The following is a 16,786-nucleotide window of genomic DNA, read 5'->3' as shown; positions in this document are numbered from 1 at the left end:
TTCTAGGTGTTAATTGATTTGTTGCTTCATTATCTTTTCCAAAATATACTCTGGTATTGAGGTCAGAATGTTATCTAGTCCATTCTTCAAAAAATGAAGCTACAAATATTCCCCTCTATTGATAATTCTTTGCTTTTAAAATCCCCCCAATATCTGAATTTCCCCCCTCCTTTTTTATAAGTACTGTTAAAAGTAAGCCATTATATTAAATTGCTAGCAATGTTTTCATTTCAGGTGACGTCCGATCCTTGTCTCTTCCTGGATTGTATGAAAAGATCACTCATTTAGGAAACTCCTTGAAAAAATTTGTTTATCTGAAATCTCTTGATCTCTCACGCAATGCCCTAACTACATTGGAGGTAAACATTTTTGGAAGTTAGTATATTTTCCATTGTATATTTAGGAATTTTATTTTTGGATTTACAGTACAGTATACATCTTTTTATCACCTAACAATTGAAATGGTCTTAACATGAAAATATCCTGATATAATAAAGCACATGTGTAGAGATTTTCCATATGTACAAAATAAAATGACTGTAACAAGTATTAAAGGGACTATTGAGGCAAATGTTTAAAATGTTGAAAATAAAAGGCACTCTCTATGTGTTAAAAGTAAGCAAAAGGTGAACAATTTTCTTCAATGAATAAATTAACAAATACAGTGGTACCTCTACTTATCAACTTAATTCATTCCGTGGCCAAGTTCTTAAGTAGAAAAGTTTATAAGAAGAAGCAATTTTTCCCCACAGGAATCAATGTAAAAGCAAATAATGTGTGTGATTGGGGAAACCACAGGGAAGGTGGAGTCCCTGTTTCCTCCCAAGAGATTCCTAAAGAGTCCCCATGAAGGCTTCTTCCCGCCTTTTCTGGCCCTGTTTCCTCCCAGGAGATTCTTAGAGAGGCCCCATGGAGGCTTCCCCCTGCCTTTTCCAGTTACAGTTTCAGAGGTTCAGGTGTGTAAGTGGATAATGGTTCTTGAGAAGAGGGAAAAAAATCTTGAACACCCGGTTCTTATCTAGAAAAGTTCATAAGTAAAGGTGTTCTTAGGTAGAGATACCATTGTATGATATTTTTGGACTAATTTGTTTAACAGTTCTCTTGATTTAGTTTTGGGATTTATTTATTGGGCGGTATGCATAAGCATTGAACATTCAATAGAGTTCATTGACTTTTATCCATCATTGTAAATTGATCTATAATTTAACAGCCTACATATCTGAAATATCTGACAAGAAGCATTATTCCAATGCTCATCTAAAATATCCTGTTTACACAGGCATCTCTACATTTGTACATGTAGAAGCTGATTGAGTGCTAAGGTGGAGAAAATTGCATGACATGTTTTTCCCCCTTTTTGCAATATTATAAAATATATGTATAAAAAAGAGGATCTTACAACACAATTCTGTCTTAGTCATTTTACAAAAGTAAAGTTACTGAGGAAGACTCTGTCTATTTATATTTTAAAACAGGGCCTTAAACATCTTACATATTTAGAAAAGCTCAATCTCTACTTCAATCACATCTCCTCTTTATCAGAAGTGCTACGACTCCACAATTTAACTGCACTTCAAGTTGTGGATTTCCGACTGAATCCTGTTGTTAAAAATGAATCAGATTATCGCCTTTTTGTTGTACATATGCTTCCTAATCTCAAACAGTTAGGTAAGTAGGCTTGCATAAATTTTACTGTTGGTCAGGAGACCAGATTATGGGTTAATTAAACTTAAAATTTTAATAATTTATAGTTTGAATATTTCCAGCACATACAATTTATTTGCTGGTTTCAGGTGGTTGGAGGAGACAACTATAGAGATCTTCACATTTCTTCTCCTAGTGGGTTATGTTTCCATGTAATATTGGTAGATGTAAAATATATAATTCTGTCTAGTTGTTGGAGGAGATGGGAGCAGAGAAAGAATAGATGTAGGAATTATTAGCCTGATAGAATCCCCCATTGACATACACCATCTTTTTATGGGATTTTCTAAAGTGAAGATTGTTTTTCTTGGGAAAAACTAATTTTCAAAGCCACTGTAGAATAGTTGGGGGAATCCGTTGTCTATTTTTTTCAATATTGGAATAATATATCTAAAATAAAATAGAAGAACCAAATATTCCGTGGCTTTAGAAGACAACAGATTATTTTCTTAGATGTGTTAGTCAAAATGAAATAGGAAATATAGGTTTGAAATGTTGACCTCCAATAGAAAACTGCACACTTTTCCTTGCTGGCCAGGAACCCCTTGTACAGGAAAAACTATCATAGAAAATGCTGTGATTTAGTTGAAGATGTAGATCTTCAAAATCTACACAAGGGACTTTTGTCTGGGTATGGGTTTCTAATAGGTCCCTATTAGTGACCGTTTGTCTACTTCCTCTATCTCCTATTTTATATTTAAGTTCCCCTTCTTTCTTATTATTGGTTCCTTGCCCTTTGGATTCATACAAGGAATTACCTTCTGAAAAATTGTCTCCCTCCACCTGCAGTATTAATTTAAAGCTATTTGGATACAGCTAGCAACTTGGTTTGCAAAATCATACTTCACAGTTCTTGTGAGGTGAAACCCATACCCAGACAAAGGTCCTTTGTGTAGATTTTGAAGATCTACATCTTCAACTAAATCACACCATCAAATGATTATAAATTTACCCTGAGTGTAAGTGTATAGGCCCGTGATGGCAAACCTATGGCACGTGGAGCCAGGGGTGGGCTGCTCATTCCCCCAGACAAAGCCACCTCTCGCTTACTCTCTCTTTCCTGGCCAAAAGAGTGCCCGCTGCTGAAAGACCAGCTCCTGGCTCGGAGAGCAAGACCAAGCCCCTTTGGCTCTGCCTCCTTTGTGAGGCTCTCACTGCCCCCTCACATTAAAACGTGCTCCTGCCTGCGTGGAGGCTAGGAGCAATATTCCTTCTAATTTTTTGGGGTGTGGGCGGAAAAGTATAGTGTCTGAGCGACAAATTTTCAAGCCTGAGCACCTGATTTTTTTTTACACATGCCAACCAAGACAACTTGTTACATAATTATTTGGGGCTCAGTGCTGGGGCAGAATAGGGTCCCTTCCCACTATGTTATTGTGTTATTCTGGTTGCCTAATTATTGACATCACTAGCATACAAAGATTCCAACTGAAATTAGCATGGTCAATAATTTGAAGAACAGAAGATTACAAATAAGCAAACTTAGATCAGCTGATATGCAAGGGAAGAAACCATGTTAGGCTTGTTTATATCTTATTTGTCAACTAAACTAATTTATGAGTGGAAATAATAGATTTAAAAGATGTACTGTATTTTTTGTATAAGACGCACAGAATATAAGACGCACCTTAGTTTTGGGGGAGGAAAATAGGGAAAAGAATCTGCTTACTAAATATTCATCTATCTAGCATCCTTAGTGTTATCCCCTGGTTAAAGGCTTAAACAAAAATTATTCTGAGAAAATAACAAAGAAAGACCTTGCAAGCCAGTAAGAACTGGGAACATCATTAGCACCTGGTTAAGGCTGGAAAGAAAGTTAGACAAATGAGGAAAAAAACCTGCAAAGACTTAGGGCTTGTAAAACATTCTTCGTAGAGAGTAACAATGAAAGAGCTTGGGTACATTAATAGCACCTGGTTAGGGCTGGAAAGAAATATCTGGAGCAATTAAAGCAATGAAAAAAACCCTACAAAGGCACAGTTTGGAATACATTCTTGGCAGAGAGTAACAGCGAAAGAGCTTGCAAGCCTGGTAAAAGCTGGGAACATTGTTAGCACCTGGTTAGGGCTGGAAAGAAACTTACTCAGAGCAAGTTAGAATAATGGAAAAAAACCCTGCAATGACTTAGGGCTTGTAAAACATTCTTCATAGAGAGTAACAATGAAAGAGCTTGGGTACATTAATAGCACCTAGTTAGGGCTGGAAAGAAATATCTGGAGCAAGTAAAGCAATGGAAAAAAACCCTACAAAGGCAGGGTTTGGAATACATTCTTGGCAGAGAGTAACAATGAAAGAGCTTGCAAGCTGGTAAAACATTGTTAGCACCTGATTCCTCCAGTTCAAAATTTGGAAATCTAAATTAACATATTACTGTATTTTGGAGTATAAGACGCACTAGAATATAAGATGCACCTTAGTTTTTGAGTAGGAAAATAAGGAAAAGAATCTGCTTACCAGGTATTCATCTGGCTAGCATTCTTAGTCTGGTCAGCTTCAGTACATTGTTTTCTCCCTTGGTTAAGGACTTAAAAAAAACTTTATTCTGAGACAGTAACAATGAAAGAGTTTCCAAGCCAGTAAGAGCTGGAAACATCATTGGCACCTGGAAAGAAATAGGTGGAGCAAAATAAAACATAAATCACTTATTTCTTCCATCTCATCAAGCTTAGTATGCAAAAGACATTGTCCAGCTGTTCAATTTATGCAGCCCAAAAGCCAAAATGCCCCAAAAGAATCAGTCTTTCATTTTTGTTTTTTGTTTTTTCCTTCTCCCCCTTTCAGGTTCACCTAGAGTTCAAGTCAAAAATATTTTCCTGCAGTGCTCAGTTCTTCTTTATCATATATTTATGAAAACAATCTGCCCAGTTCCATTGAATCAAGGTCATATTCAGTGAATAATATATCCAACCAAATGCCGCCTCAACTTCAACAGCAGATGGCCACAGTAAATAGTCTCACAATTACTTTTCCATTCCTTTGTATTCTTTTAAAGCCTTTGAATTTCTAAAAATCTCCAATAAGCAGTCAAATATTTACTCCAAATTTCTACAGACTCAGCAAATAGTTCTTGGGTTTTAGTTAACTTTTTATGTCAATTTAGTGTTAGTTAAAGAGTTCCGATAATAATACAGCCGCTTTCCCTCTTCCACTTTAGCTTAAATTCCAAAGAAAAAATATCAGCTTTTTAACAAGGTTTTCCACCAGCATAATAGCTCACCCAGGCTCTTCTTCTTCTCCACCTCCAGCACAAAAAACTTACGTTACTTCTCCTTCCAGATGACTCCTGATGTTTTAACTCTCACTTTCTAGCATGTAGTCACTGCGACTATGGCAACCGAGGTCGCTTCATATCTCTGTTGGTCGAGGTCAGTTGCCAGCACTCTGCAAGGTATGCTGACCCCAAAAACTGGAGGGCAACAAGACCCCTTCTTCACCTCACCTCTAGGGAGGTTCCAGGCCAATCCAACAGGAATCGGCACCCCCAGACATCGGGGATTCAGCATCCCACCCCCCGCAGGAACGGAAGAGATGCCATCTCACCATGGCGGTGACTACGCCCCGCTTCCCTGCGTTCCTCAGTGTTGTGTCCAAGGAAGGAAGTCCAGCAAAAGAAAACTTTTCGCAAGTTCAAGAAGTTTGATTGAACTCGCAAGAAGTTTTCTTTTGACATTACCAACGTTGGATACAATGCTGAGGAACACAATGGAGCTACAAGGCCCAGGTAGAACACACATCTCACAGCTCTCCCCATTGTGAGATTCCTGTCCTAGATGCTTATACAGAGCAGCTTCTGCTCTGGCTCGGTTTGGAAGCCGAAGAGCCAGAGTTTGGGATAAAGAAAGAAAGACCTCTGCTGTTTTCCATCCATGCAGCCAAAAGCAAAAGCTTTCTTTCCGCCATCTTCTGCTCTTCGGCTGTTGTGAGAGATGATTCCCTCAATTCTGGTCGCTCTTTACCCAGCAGTTTCTGTCTGTCCTTATTCTCCCCTTTGCTCTTTTTTGCACTCCAGTCAGGTCCTTACCCATGTGTGTCCTATATTGCCTAGATGATATTTTGGTATAGGCATCTTCTGAACTTCATGTGGAACCACATCTCCAGGTAACCATTTCAACTCTCTGACAGCACAGGTTTTCTACCAATTTGGAGAAGAGCCACCTCTTCCCTTCCACCTCCCTGCTTCATCTGGGAACTGTTGTAGATCCCTTAGAGTGTAGGGTTTCCCACTCATAGGAGGGACAGGATAACATCAAGAGCCTAATTGCTCAGGTTTAACACGAGTGGCAGGTATCCCTAGCCCTCTTGTCCACTCTTCTGGGGAAAATGATTTCATGCATTTCCCTAACCCCTTGGGCAAGCCTACACTCTAGGGATCTTCAATTATTCTTTTTGCCCTTCCAAATGGCGGGCCGTAGCACCTCAATGTTGAGGGTCCTGGTTCCACCGCCAGTTTTCCATTCACTCCCTTGGTGGAGCTAACCAGCCAACACCCAGGGCTGCCTTTACTAGGATTCACACAGGGTGATCATCACTACCAATGCAAGCCTGATTGGTTAGGGGTCCCCATTCTCCAGATATCTCAAGGCTAGTGGTTGCTGGAGGAGTCCAGATGCTCGATCAACTGGCTGGAAATTCAGGCAGTGTTTTTGGCCCTCAGACATTTCCACTGTTTCCTAGCCAGCAGGCATGTTCTATTACCAAGGCTCATATGAATCAACAGGACAGCACTCGCTCCAAGACTCTAATGCGAGAGGTGATGAGACTGGGACTGTGGGCGAAGAGACACCTTCTCTTACTTTGTGGGAGAAGAGACACCTTCTCTTACTTTCAGTGGACATATCTCTGGGGTTTCCAATACCCAGATGGACTGTTTCAGTCAGACAACCGTGGACCATTCAGAGTAGCACATGCTGCCATTCATCTTCCACAAAATCATGAGCTGTTTTGGCTTCCCATAGGTTGACTTATTCACCACCCTGGAGAATACCCACCTGATGAGGATTTTTTCTCAGTTCCCAGCCCAGGGAGCGGGTGTGTGTGTGTGAACGTCCTCCGAGGGTGGTGACTGTTGGGTCTTCTGTATGCTTTTATGCCCCTGCCAGTCCTGTCTTTGGTCATTCAGAAGGTTTTGGAGGAACAGGAGAAAGTAATCATGATGGCACCTTATTGGCTGAGGTAGGCTTGGTTCACGGGCCTGAAGGCCCTGTTGGTGTGTCTGCCATGAAAGATACCAATGAGTGAGTCGTCACTCAGCCAGGGGGAATTGGTACACCCAGATCCCTAGTGGTACAAACTAACTGCCTGGCAGTTGAGTGCACACTCTGAGACAACAGGATTATTATCCCAAGCAAATCCTTACCGCCAGGTGTCTTGCTGCCCCTCCGTCAAGTGAATTTACGCCGCAATGTGGAAATCCTTGGGTGCTTGGTGCACAATCAAGGGTTGTTCGCCCTCGCGAATTCTTCTGCTGAAAGTCCTGAAATTTATCCAGTGGGGATTGGCCATGGGACTTTCCCCAAACACACTTTGCAGGCAGGTGGTGGCCTGTCTTTGGTTCTGTCCTATGACCAGATGACTCTCTAGTTCAATTTCCTACAGTTTGCTGGTTTTTGCGGGGTGCTTCCAAGTTTTGCCTTCCAGTTATCCATCACTACTTGACCTGGGATCTCTTCAGGGTGCTGAAGTCCCTGACAGGTCCTCTACTCTCAGGTATCTGTCATACAAGCTCAGCTTCCTGGTGGAGAGGATGTTGGCCCATCAGCTTTCCAAGCTCTCCATGTTCTCCATTTGGAAAGACATGTGTATTCCATTTGGACCAGATTGTTCCCCAGTTAGACCCCGTTTTTGTGCCCAACGTCAGTTCCTTCTTTCACATGACTCAGGATCTCATCCTCCTCAATTTTTACCTGAATTTGGCTCATCCATTAGAGAGACTTTGCTACATACTGGATGTCTGATGGGCTTTATATGTTTACATTGACAGGGTGCACCAGTTTTGTAAGACTGAGGCCCTTCTGGTGGCCTTTTTGCAACAGTCTTTGGGTCTGAAGGTTTCCTCCATGATTATTGACTGGTGGATATGCGGGATGATTGTTAAAGTGTAAAAACTCTCTGCAATGCTGAGGCAGGTAGGAATCACTTCCACTCTATGCCTAGTGCAGCAGCATTGGTGGCCTGGGCTACCCAGATGTCCTTAGAGGTGTGTCGGGCAGCTTCGTGGGCATCACCTTCTCAGTTTATCCACCACTACAAAATAGATTTGTATGTGTCAGTGGATGTGGCTTTCAGCCAGGGGTTTTGTAGAGGGTTCACGAGGAGTCCAACTGAATCAGACTTGGACTATTCCCACCCGGGAGACATTTGGCTTGGTATGTCCCATCCTGAATGCTGGCTCAACCCACAATGGAGAAGGGGCATTGGTGTTACCTGATACGCCTCTTCTCATCCGTTGGAGCCAGCATTTAGCCTCACACTTGATATACCTTGTTTGATGGATTGGCTCTGGTTTTTCCTTGAACTGGTCTTTTGCATTGATGTTCCCGCTTCTTTAATAGTTTGTAGGAAGGGAGACTATTTGCTATTGACTGTGTTCAGTTGGTAGTCACTTCGAGTCTGCTTCTTCAGATTCATCAAAGCTGGGTCCTAAGAGGGTGGATTCTTCAAAAAGCAGCATACTCGGTCCTCATTCTGAGTGGATGAAGACAATCTATCCTAAATGCTGACTCCACCAGATGAGGAGAGTTATATCAGGTAAGATCAACGCCCCTTTTCAGGGAGGTCTTATTATTTTGGGTGTGTGGAGCAAGATGGGGCTCCTCTTACCATCTTATCCGATTTCCAGCTCTGTCTCCCTAACCTTAACCAAAGGAAATTGTATTTTCGGGGAAGGCTTTTTTTGGGGGGAGGGCTTATTTTCAGGAGAAGGCTTATTTTTGTGGAAACACAGTAGTATCAGGAAAGATGGATTAGGAATACAAGTCAAAAGAGGCAGGAAAGTAATAAGACAATACCTATGCACTCTAGAGAAATTTGAATTAGCAGGACTAGGTGGTTTATATCTCAGAGTTCTGAAGAAACTGGAAAATGAGATTTTGGAACCAACTGATCCATATCTTTGCAAGATCCTGGAGCACTAAGGAACTATCAGAGAACTGGAAAAGCACTGATATTGTTTCCCTTCTTCAGAAAAAGGGGGAAATGAATCCAGGAAACTACAGAGCAATCAGCAACAAAGTCTGCAAACATCTAGTATCAAGTAAAGTCATTAATAGAAGCCAACATGAGTTTGTCAAAAACAAAGTTACTAAATTAATGGGTAAGCAAAATGCTCTCGGCATAATATACTTGGACTTCATTAAGGCAAAGTAGACCACAGTATACATACTAATAGTCCTCTATTTATGACCAGAATTGATCCCAAACTTTCCATTGTTAAATGAGACAATTGTTAAGTGAGTTTTGCCTCATTTTACAACATTTCTTTCCACAATTATTAAGAAAATCACTGCAGTTGTTAAGTTAGTCACAAGCTTAAGTGAATCTGGCTCCCCCACTGACTTTGCTTATCACAAGGTCACAAAAGATGATCACATGATCCTGGGACACTGCAACAGTCATAAATATGAGTTAGTTGCCAAGTGTCTGAATTTTAATCATCTGACAATGTGGATGCTGCAATAGTTGTAAGTGCGAAAAATGGTCATACGTCAATTTTGTCATTTTAATTGTAATTTTGAACAGTCACAAAACAAGTATTTGAAAGTTGAAGACTACCTGTACTATTTGGTGAGATAGAAAAATGGGATAGACAGCATTACTACTTTGTAGATTCGTATGAGAGTTATCCGGAAAGTAAGGTTACAAGGCATGTAGCTCTTGCGGGGAATTTTTTGTGGGGGAAGTTGACATTACTATCATGTAGCAGAAATGAATGAAAAATGCCAGTGGTGAGCAGATCATCAACTGGCATTGTGGTGAAGGTTAAACATGAGCATCCTCATTCCGTTTCCCTCCAAGTGCAAAGTGCGCATTGTAATATGCTACCTGAATGCTAAGGGCATGAACACTGCTGCAATGGTGCCCAAGATGCTTACTGAAACACACAAAATCAATAGTCAGTGCTGCCCAAGAATTTCTTAATCATTTTGAGATTGAAGGTGGGGCTTTTCTCAACTGTATAGTGATAGGAGATGAAACTTGGGCTTATAACCGTACTCCAGAGAGCAAACATCAATCAATGCAGTGACACCATACCCATTCTTTTTCAGCCAAAAATTCAAAACTCAACAATCAACGATAAAAATCATGGGCACCCATCACAACAGCGTTCATGTCCTTAGCATTCAGGTAGTGTATTATAGTGTGCACTTCACACTTGGAGAGAAATGGAATGAGGACACTAATCTCTAACTTTCATCACAATGCCAGTCAATGATCTACTGACTACTGACATTGCTCGTTCACTTCTGCTGGCTTCCCACTACATGATAGTAATACCAACTTCCTCTGTGAACATTCTCCACGAGAGCTACTTGTCTTGTAACCTTACTTTCCAGATAACTCTCATAACTGGCTGACCAAATGCATTCAACATATAATCTTTAATGGAGTTACATCTACAGGAAGGAAGACATACAGTTCTGTCCTAGGCAAAGTACTCTTCAAAAATGGTTCAAATGAGGGGATAGAAAGGGAATTCATAAAATTTTGCAGATTACACCAAGCTGTGAGGAATAGCCAACACTTTAGAACAGGGCTGACAAACTTACAGCCCATGGGCTGGATGCATCATGTGCTGGCCATACCCATGCACGGTTTAGCAAAAAGGAAAAAAATTCCAATGTCACATGACCCTGCCATGACAACACCAGTTTTATATCTTGCTTTAGAACATAAACTCAAGATCCAAAAGGATTTTGACAGATTGGAGCAGTGGGCCCTATCCAACAAAATACAGTTTAGTGAAAAAAGTAAGATTGTACACTTAGACAAGAAAATACAGATATAGGATAAATGGTAACTTGCTTATTAATACTAAATATGAATCGGATCTAGGAGTCCTAATGGACAATCAAATATGAACCAGCAGTGCTAAAGCAGTTCTTGGTTCCATCAACAGAGGAATAATATCAAGATCACATGAGGTGTTATTGCTGCTTTATACCGTACTGGTGATACAACACTTGGAATACAGTTTTGGTCACACAATCCAAACATATATTAACACTCTAGAAAAGGTTCAGAGAAGAGCAACAAAGATGAACAGGGTGCTGAAAGCTAATATATATGAAGAACATTTGTAGGAACTGGGAATGTCTAGTCTAATGGAGACAAGGACTATGGGTGACATTAAAGCAGTTTTCCAATATTTAAGTTGCTTTCACAAAGAAAATTGACCTATTCTCCAAAGCATCTGAAAGTGGATTGTAATACAGTGATCCCCCGCTCGTTGCGAGGGTTCCGTTCCAGGACCCCCCGCAACGAGCGGGTTTTCGCGAAGTAGCGCTGCGGAAGTAAAAACACCATCTGCGCATGTGCAGATGGTGTTTTTAACTTCCGCAGCGCTAGCGAGGAGCCGAAGATTGGGGGGGGCGTTTTAATACGTCGCCGCCGACATGGGGGGCTCGCTAGCACCCCCCCGAACCCCCAACCCGGGTTTCGGGGGGTGCTAGCAAGCCCCCCATGTCGGCGGCGACGTTTTAAAACACCCGCGCGGCTTTCCAATGAGTCCCGAAGACAAACGCGGAAGTTTGACGTTTGTCTTCGGGACTCATTGGAAAGCTCCGATCGTTTTAAAACAGGCGCGCCGTTCTCTGCTGACTCCTAAAGCGGGGAAGTTCGCCAGGAGTCAGCGGAGAACGGCGCGCCTGCTTTAAAACGATCGGAGCCGGCCAGCAGCTGATCTGCCCGGCGCCATCTACGCATGCGTGCCCATAGAAAAAAGGGCACGCATGCGCAGATGGTGTTTTGACTTCCGGGTTCAAAAATCGCGAATTACCCTGTTCGCAATGGTCGGGGACGCAATAACCGGGGGATCACTGTAGATGAAAACTTATCAAAGAGTGATTCAACCTAGATCTAAGGAGAAATTTCTTGACAATAAGAACTATAATTGAACTGCCTTGCCTCCAGAAGTTGTGAGTACTTGATCATTGGATGTTTTAAGAGATTGGATAGCCATCTGTCTCCTGTTTGAGCAGGGAGATAGACTAGAAGACTTCTGAGGTTGCTTCCAACTCTGATATTGGGTTACTCTGTTAAGATGAGTTAGATTTTCTGTTTATAGAGAGAAGCAGAATAATAAAATAGAGACCAGTATGAGTCAGTTGTTGAGGTTAATTATTTCCTAGTTCCCACTTAAAATGATTTAAGATAACATGGAGCTGCAAATGCTAAATAAGAAGACTTATGAATTGATAATACTTTGAAGGTTTGGTATTGTAGTTAATGCACCAGGGTAGAAAGCAGGAGATGGTGAATTCAAGTTCTGCTTGTAGTCATGAAAGCCATCTGGAAGACTTTAGGCAGTTTACTTTCTTAGCCCAATTCACTTTATAGGGTTATTGTGGGGAAAATAGGAAGAGAAAGGGAAAGGTATATTGTAGTGATGGCGAACATTTATTCTCCCAGATGCCAAAAATGCATGTGCTTGTGCTATCATGCATATGCGAGTGCCCGCACCCATAATTCAATGCCTGTGAAGAGTGAAAATGGCCTCCCCTCTGCAGGCTGGAAACAGCCCACTTCCTGACTTTCAGTGGGCTTGATGGGCCCATTTTTCACCCTCCCCAGGCTTCAGAGGCTGCCCGAGGAGGGTGAAAATGCCCCTTGGAGGCCCTTTGGAAGCCTAAAATGTCCTCCCAAAGTCTCTACGCAAGACAAAAATCAGCTTGCGGGTATGCACATGTGTGCTGGAGCTGAGCTAGGGCAACAGGTTGCGTGCTGGCAGATATGGCTCCAAGTGCTACTTGTGACATGCGTGCCATTGGTTCGCTACCACTGGTATATTAGATACATTCACTTTACTGTGTTATTTGTAAAATTAATAAAGGCAGGTTGTTTTGTGTGTGTGTGTTTGTATGTGTATATGTGTGTGTGTGTATATGTACATGTATTTAATTCCTTAACAGTATCTTTATTTTTATGTATATATATATTTAATTCACTTTTTGTCATTTATTTTTTGAAATACACATTCTAAAATTATATTATTAATATTATATTTAATAACATTTATTAAAATGGCTAGTTTGGATTTATATATTGTTTTCAAAATATCTGTATAAGTGATTATCATATTGGATTTTTTTTTTTTAGATGATTGTCCCGTAACAGAAAGTGACCGAAAAGCATCTCTTTTGCGTTTTACGTTTCATGCCTATACATTCAAAAAACCTGAAGTTTTAGGCAAACAAATTAAACCCAGCAGGTATTTAAAAAATAAACTGAAAAAATAACAATAGCACAGTTTTGAAAATGTTGGAGACCATCACTGAAATTCTAATGGAATTCATGTTATTGCAATGAGATTGTTTTTCTACTTTTGTTTCTGAAGTCATGCTTGCAAAAGCTAGAAAACCTTTTGGAATGAGATTTTAAAATAGTATGGTAAATTTTACATCTAGATAAAATATAAGTAAAAAAGTGGAGCTTACGGTACTGTTCCTCTATCTGGGCTGCACTAGATTCTAAATCTTCAATAATGAGCCCATTTTGCCAGATAATATTATTAATGTTATTATATTATTTTGCTTTATTATAATATTGCATATATTGTATATAAAATAAATATATAATAGTATAATAAATTATACTATTACAGTGGAACCTCGACATACGAGCAGCTCTACTTACGAGCTACTCGAGATACGAGCTGGGAGAGGAGAGAAATTTTTGCTCGACTCCCGAGCTCAAATCCGGGATACGAGCCGAGAAGAGCCGGGCTGGCTTGCTTTGCTTCCTTCCCGAGCTGATGCAGAGCCGAATAAAGCGCCACGCCCCCCTGACGCTTTCGGCGGCTTCTGAAGCGACGCTGGGCTCTTTTGCCGCCAAAAGCGTCAGGGGGGCGTGACGCTTTGTTCGAGTGGCTCACTCCGGAAAGGAAGGAAAGTAAACCAGCCCGGCTCTTCTCGGCTCCTATCCCGGCAGTTGGTGAGTGGAGAGGCGGTCGCCTCCCCTGCTGCCCCACTCTGGGGGTCCTTGGCTTCTGCTGGGGGTGGGGGTGTCCGCGCACATCGAAGAGGCACCTCTCGCCTTCTGCCGCTGGCCGCCCGCCGTGCCGCTTTCCTTCTTCCCGTCGCGCCTTCCAAAGCAGCGCTGGGCGAAAGAGAGCGGGCGGCCAGCGGCAGAAGGCGAGAGATGCCTCTTCGTGCGCTCGATCTCGGGGGTTGGGGGCGAGCTTGCCACCAGGCTCGGCTGGGGGGGGCTTGGCTTCTGCTGGGGGGGGCGGTGGCCGGGTCCGGCTCCCGCCGCTGACGCGCCCCTCTGACAGCGTTCGGCGGCTTCCAAAGCACAGGGAAGCCGCCCCCGCTCGGCAATCGGCCGGGCGGCATTGCTGGCGTTCCAGGCGAGCCGCCCGGCATAAGCAGCGGTTTCGTGGGTGCTGGCAAGCCCCCAGGTCGGCTGCAGTCTTTTAAAACAGCCCCGCCGCTTCTCCGCTGACTCCTGAAGCCAAAAGCCAAAGGCGAACTTCCGCGCTTCAGGAGTCAGCTGAGAAGCGGCGGGGCTGTTTTAAAAGACTGCAGCCGACCTGGGGGACTTGCCAGCACCCACCCCCCACCCCCAACTTGGAACCGCGGCGGCGGAGGAAGGCGAATGCGGCTTGGAAGCTGGGAGGGGGGCGGAAGAGCTAAGTGGCCAAAGACGTTCCGCCCCCCTCCCAGCTTCCAAGCGGCGAAGTAACGTGAAGGATTGGAAAGCTGAAAACGCCCGGTTTCAGCTTTCCAATCCTTCACGTTACTTCGCCGCTAAATCGTGTGGCACCGAACATGCTTTGGGGGTTTAGCTGGGGAGGAGAAGTAGCACCTTCCAAACCCCCAAAGCATGTTCGCTGCCACACGATTTAGCCAGGAAAGGAGCGAAGGAACGTGGAGGATTGGGGAGCTGAAAACGCCTGGTTTCAGCTTTCCAATCCTTCACGTTACTTCGCCGCTAAATCGTGTGGCACCGAACATGCTTTGGGGGTTTAGCTGGGGAGGAGAAGTAGCACCTTCCAAACCCCCAAAGCATGTTCGCTGCCACACGATTTAGCCAGGAAAGGAGCGAAGGAACGTGGAGGATTGGGGAGCTGAAAACGCCTGGTTTCAGCTTTCCAATCCTTCACGTTACTTCGCCGCTAAATCGTGTGGCAGCGAACATGCTTTGGGGGTTTGGAAGGTGCTACTTCTCCTCCCCAGCTAAACCCCCAAAGCATGTTCGGTGCCACACGATTTAGCCAGGAAAGGAGCGAAGGAACGTGGAGGATTGGAAAGCTGAAACCAGGCGTTTTCAGCTCCCCAATCCTCCACGTTCCTTCGCTCCTTTCCTGGCTAAATCGTGTGGCAGCGAACATGCTTTGGGGGTTTGGAAGGTGCTACTTCTCCTCCCCAGCTAAACCCCCAAAGCATGTTCGCTGCCACATGATTTAGCCAGGAAAGGAGCGAAGGAACGTGGAGGATTGGGGAGCTGAAAACGCCTGGTTTCAGCTTTCCAATCCTTCACGTTACTTCGCCGCTTGGAAGCTGGGAGGGGGGCGGAACGTCTTTGGCCACTTAGCTCTTCCGTCCCCCTCCCAGCTTCCAAGCGGCGAAGTAACGTGAAGGATTGGAAAGCTGAAACCAGGCGTTTTCAGCTCCCCAATCCTCCACGTTCCTTCGCTCCTTTCCTGGCTAAATCGTGTGGCACCGAACATGCTTTGGGGGTTTAGCTGGGGAGGAGAAGTAGCACCTTCCAAACCCCCAAAGCATGTTCGCTTCCACACGCGAGCGATCCGAGAGTCCAGGAGGGGGAGAGAAAGAGAAAGAGAGAGGGGGGAGAGAGAGAAAGAGAGGGATAGAAAGAGAGAGAGAGTGAGAGATGCTCAGTGAGCCTTTCTTTGAAGTTGCCTTTCTTTCTTTCTTTCTTTCTTTCTTTCTTGCTCTTTTTCTTTCTCTCTTTTACCTTCCCTTCCTCTATTTCTTCTTTTCTTTCTCCTTCCCACCTTCTTCCCTCCCTCCCTCCCTTCACTCATTCCTCTCTTACTCTCCCCTTTCATAAGTTTCCTTGCTTCCTGCCTCTGTTCCTGTCCCTTCCCCCTTTCTTTCTTTCTTTCTTTCTTTCTTTCTTTCTTTCTTTCTTGCTCTTTTTCTTTCTCTCTTTTACCTTCCCTTCCTCTATTTCTTCTTTTCTTTCTCCTTCCCACCTTCTTCCCTCCCTCCCTCCCTTCACTCATTCCTCTCTTACTCTCCCCTTTCATAAGTTTCCTTGCTTCCTGCCTCTGTTCCTGTCCCTTCCCCCTTTCTTTCTTTCTTTCTTTCTTTCTTTCTTTCTTTCTTTCTTTCTTGCTCTTTTTCTTTCTCTCTTTTACCTTCCCTTCCTCTATTTCTTCTTTTCTTTCTCCTTCCCACCTTCTTCCATCCCTCCCTCCCTTCACTCATTCCTCTCTTACTCTGCCCTTTCATAAGTTTCCTTGCTTCCTTCCTCTGTTCCTGTCCCTTCCCTCTTTCCTTCCTTCCCACCCTCCGTCCATTCATTCACCCATTCCTCTCTTGATCGCTTAAAGCCGGTCCCTGGTGCAAAAAGGGTTGGGGACCTCTGTCCTACAGGATTGGGTGGCAGAGAAGTTGAACATATGTAAATTTAAAAGTTTAAGAAAGTTTACAAGTTAAGTGAAAGAAACTTCATTATTCATTTATATATACATGTACATTTCTTCATTAAAAACATGTCTTCCTGCATAATTTAGACTAACTTTGTGAGTTTTTTGAGGGCTGGAACCAATTAAAATTATTTACATTAATTCCTATGGGGAAAAGTCGTTCGCGATAAGAGCTGCTCGACTTAAGAGCCCAGGTCCGGAACGAATTAAACTCTTATCTCGAGGTACCACTGTATATTGTTATAATAATAT

The 16,786-nt window shown here is 43.1% G+C and overlaps 1 protein-coding gene across 3 annotated transcripts in view; it reads left to right on the top strand.

Annotated features, from left to right (window-relative positions):
• The window catches only part of CEP72 (centrosomal protein 72), a 95,393-nt gene that overhangs the window by 5,705 nt on the left and 72,902 nt on the right, over window positions 1–16,786 (top strand). For all 3 annotated transcript variants that reach the window (XM_070730071.1, XM_070730072.1, XM_070730069.1), the window contains exons 2-4: window positions 235–359; window positions 1,476–1,668; window positions 13,018–13,129. In XM_070730071.1, coding sequence (XP_070586172.1) covers window positions 235–359; window positions 1,476–1,668; window positions 13,018–13,129 — 430 coding nt within the window. The remainder of the gene's footprint in view (window positions 1–234; window positions 360–1,475; window positions 1,669–13,017; window positions 13,130–16,786) is intronic.

This window comes from Erythrolamprus reginae, chromosome Z (genome assembly GCF_031021105.1).
Source record: "Erythrolamprus reginae isolate rEryReg1 chromosome Z, rEryReg1.hap1, whole genome shotgun sequence".
Lineage (NCBI taxonomy): Eukaryota > Metazoa > Chordata > Lepidosauria > Squamata > Dipsadidae > Erythrolamprus > Erythrolamprus reginae.
This window is presented reverse-complemented; position numbering and strand designations above follow the sequence as displayed.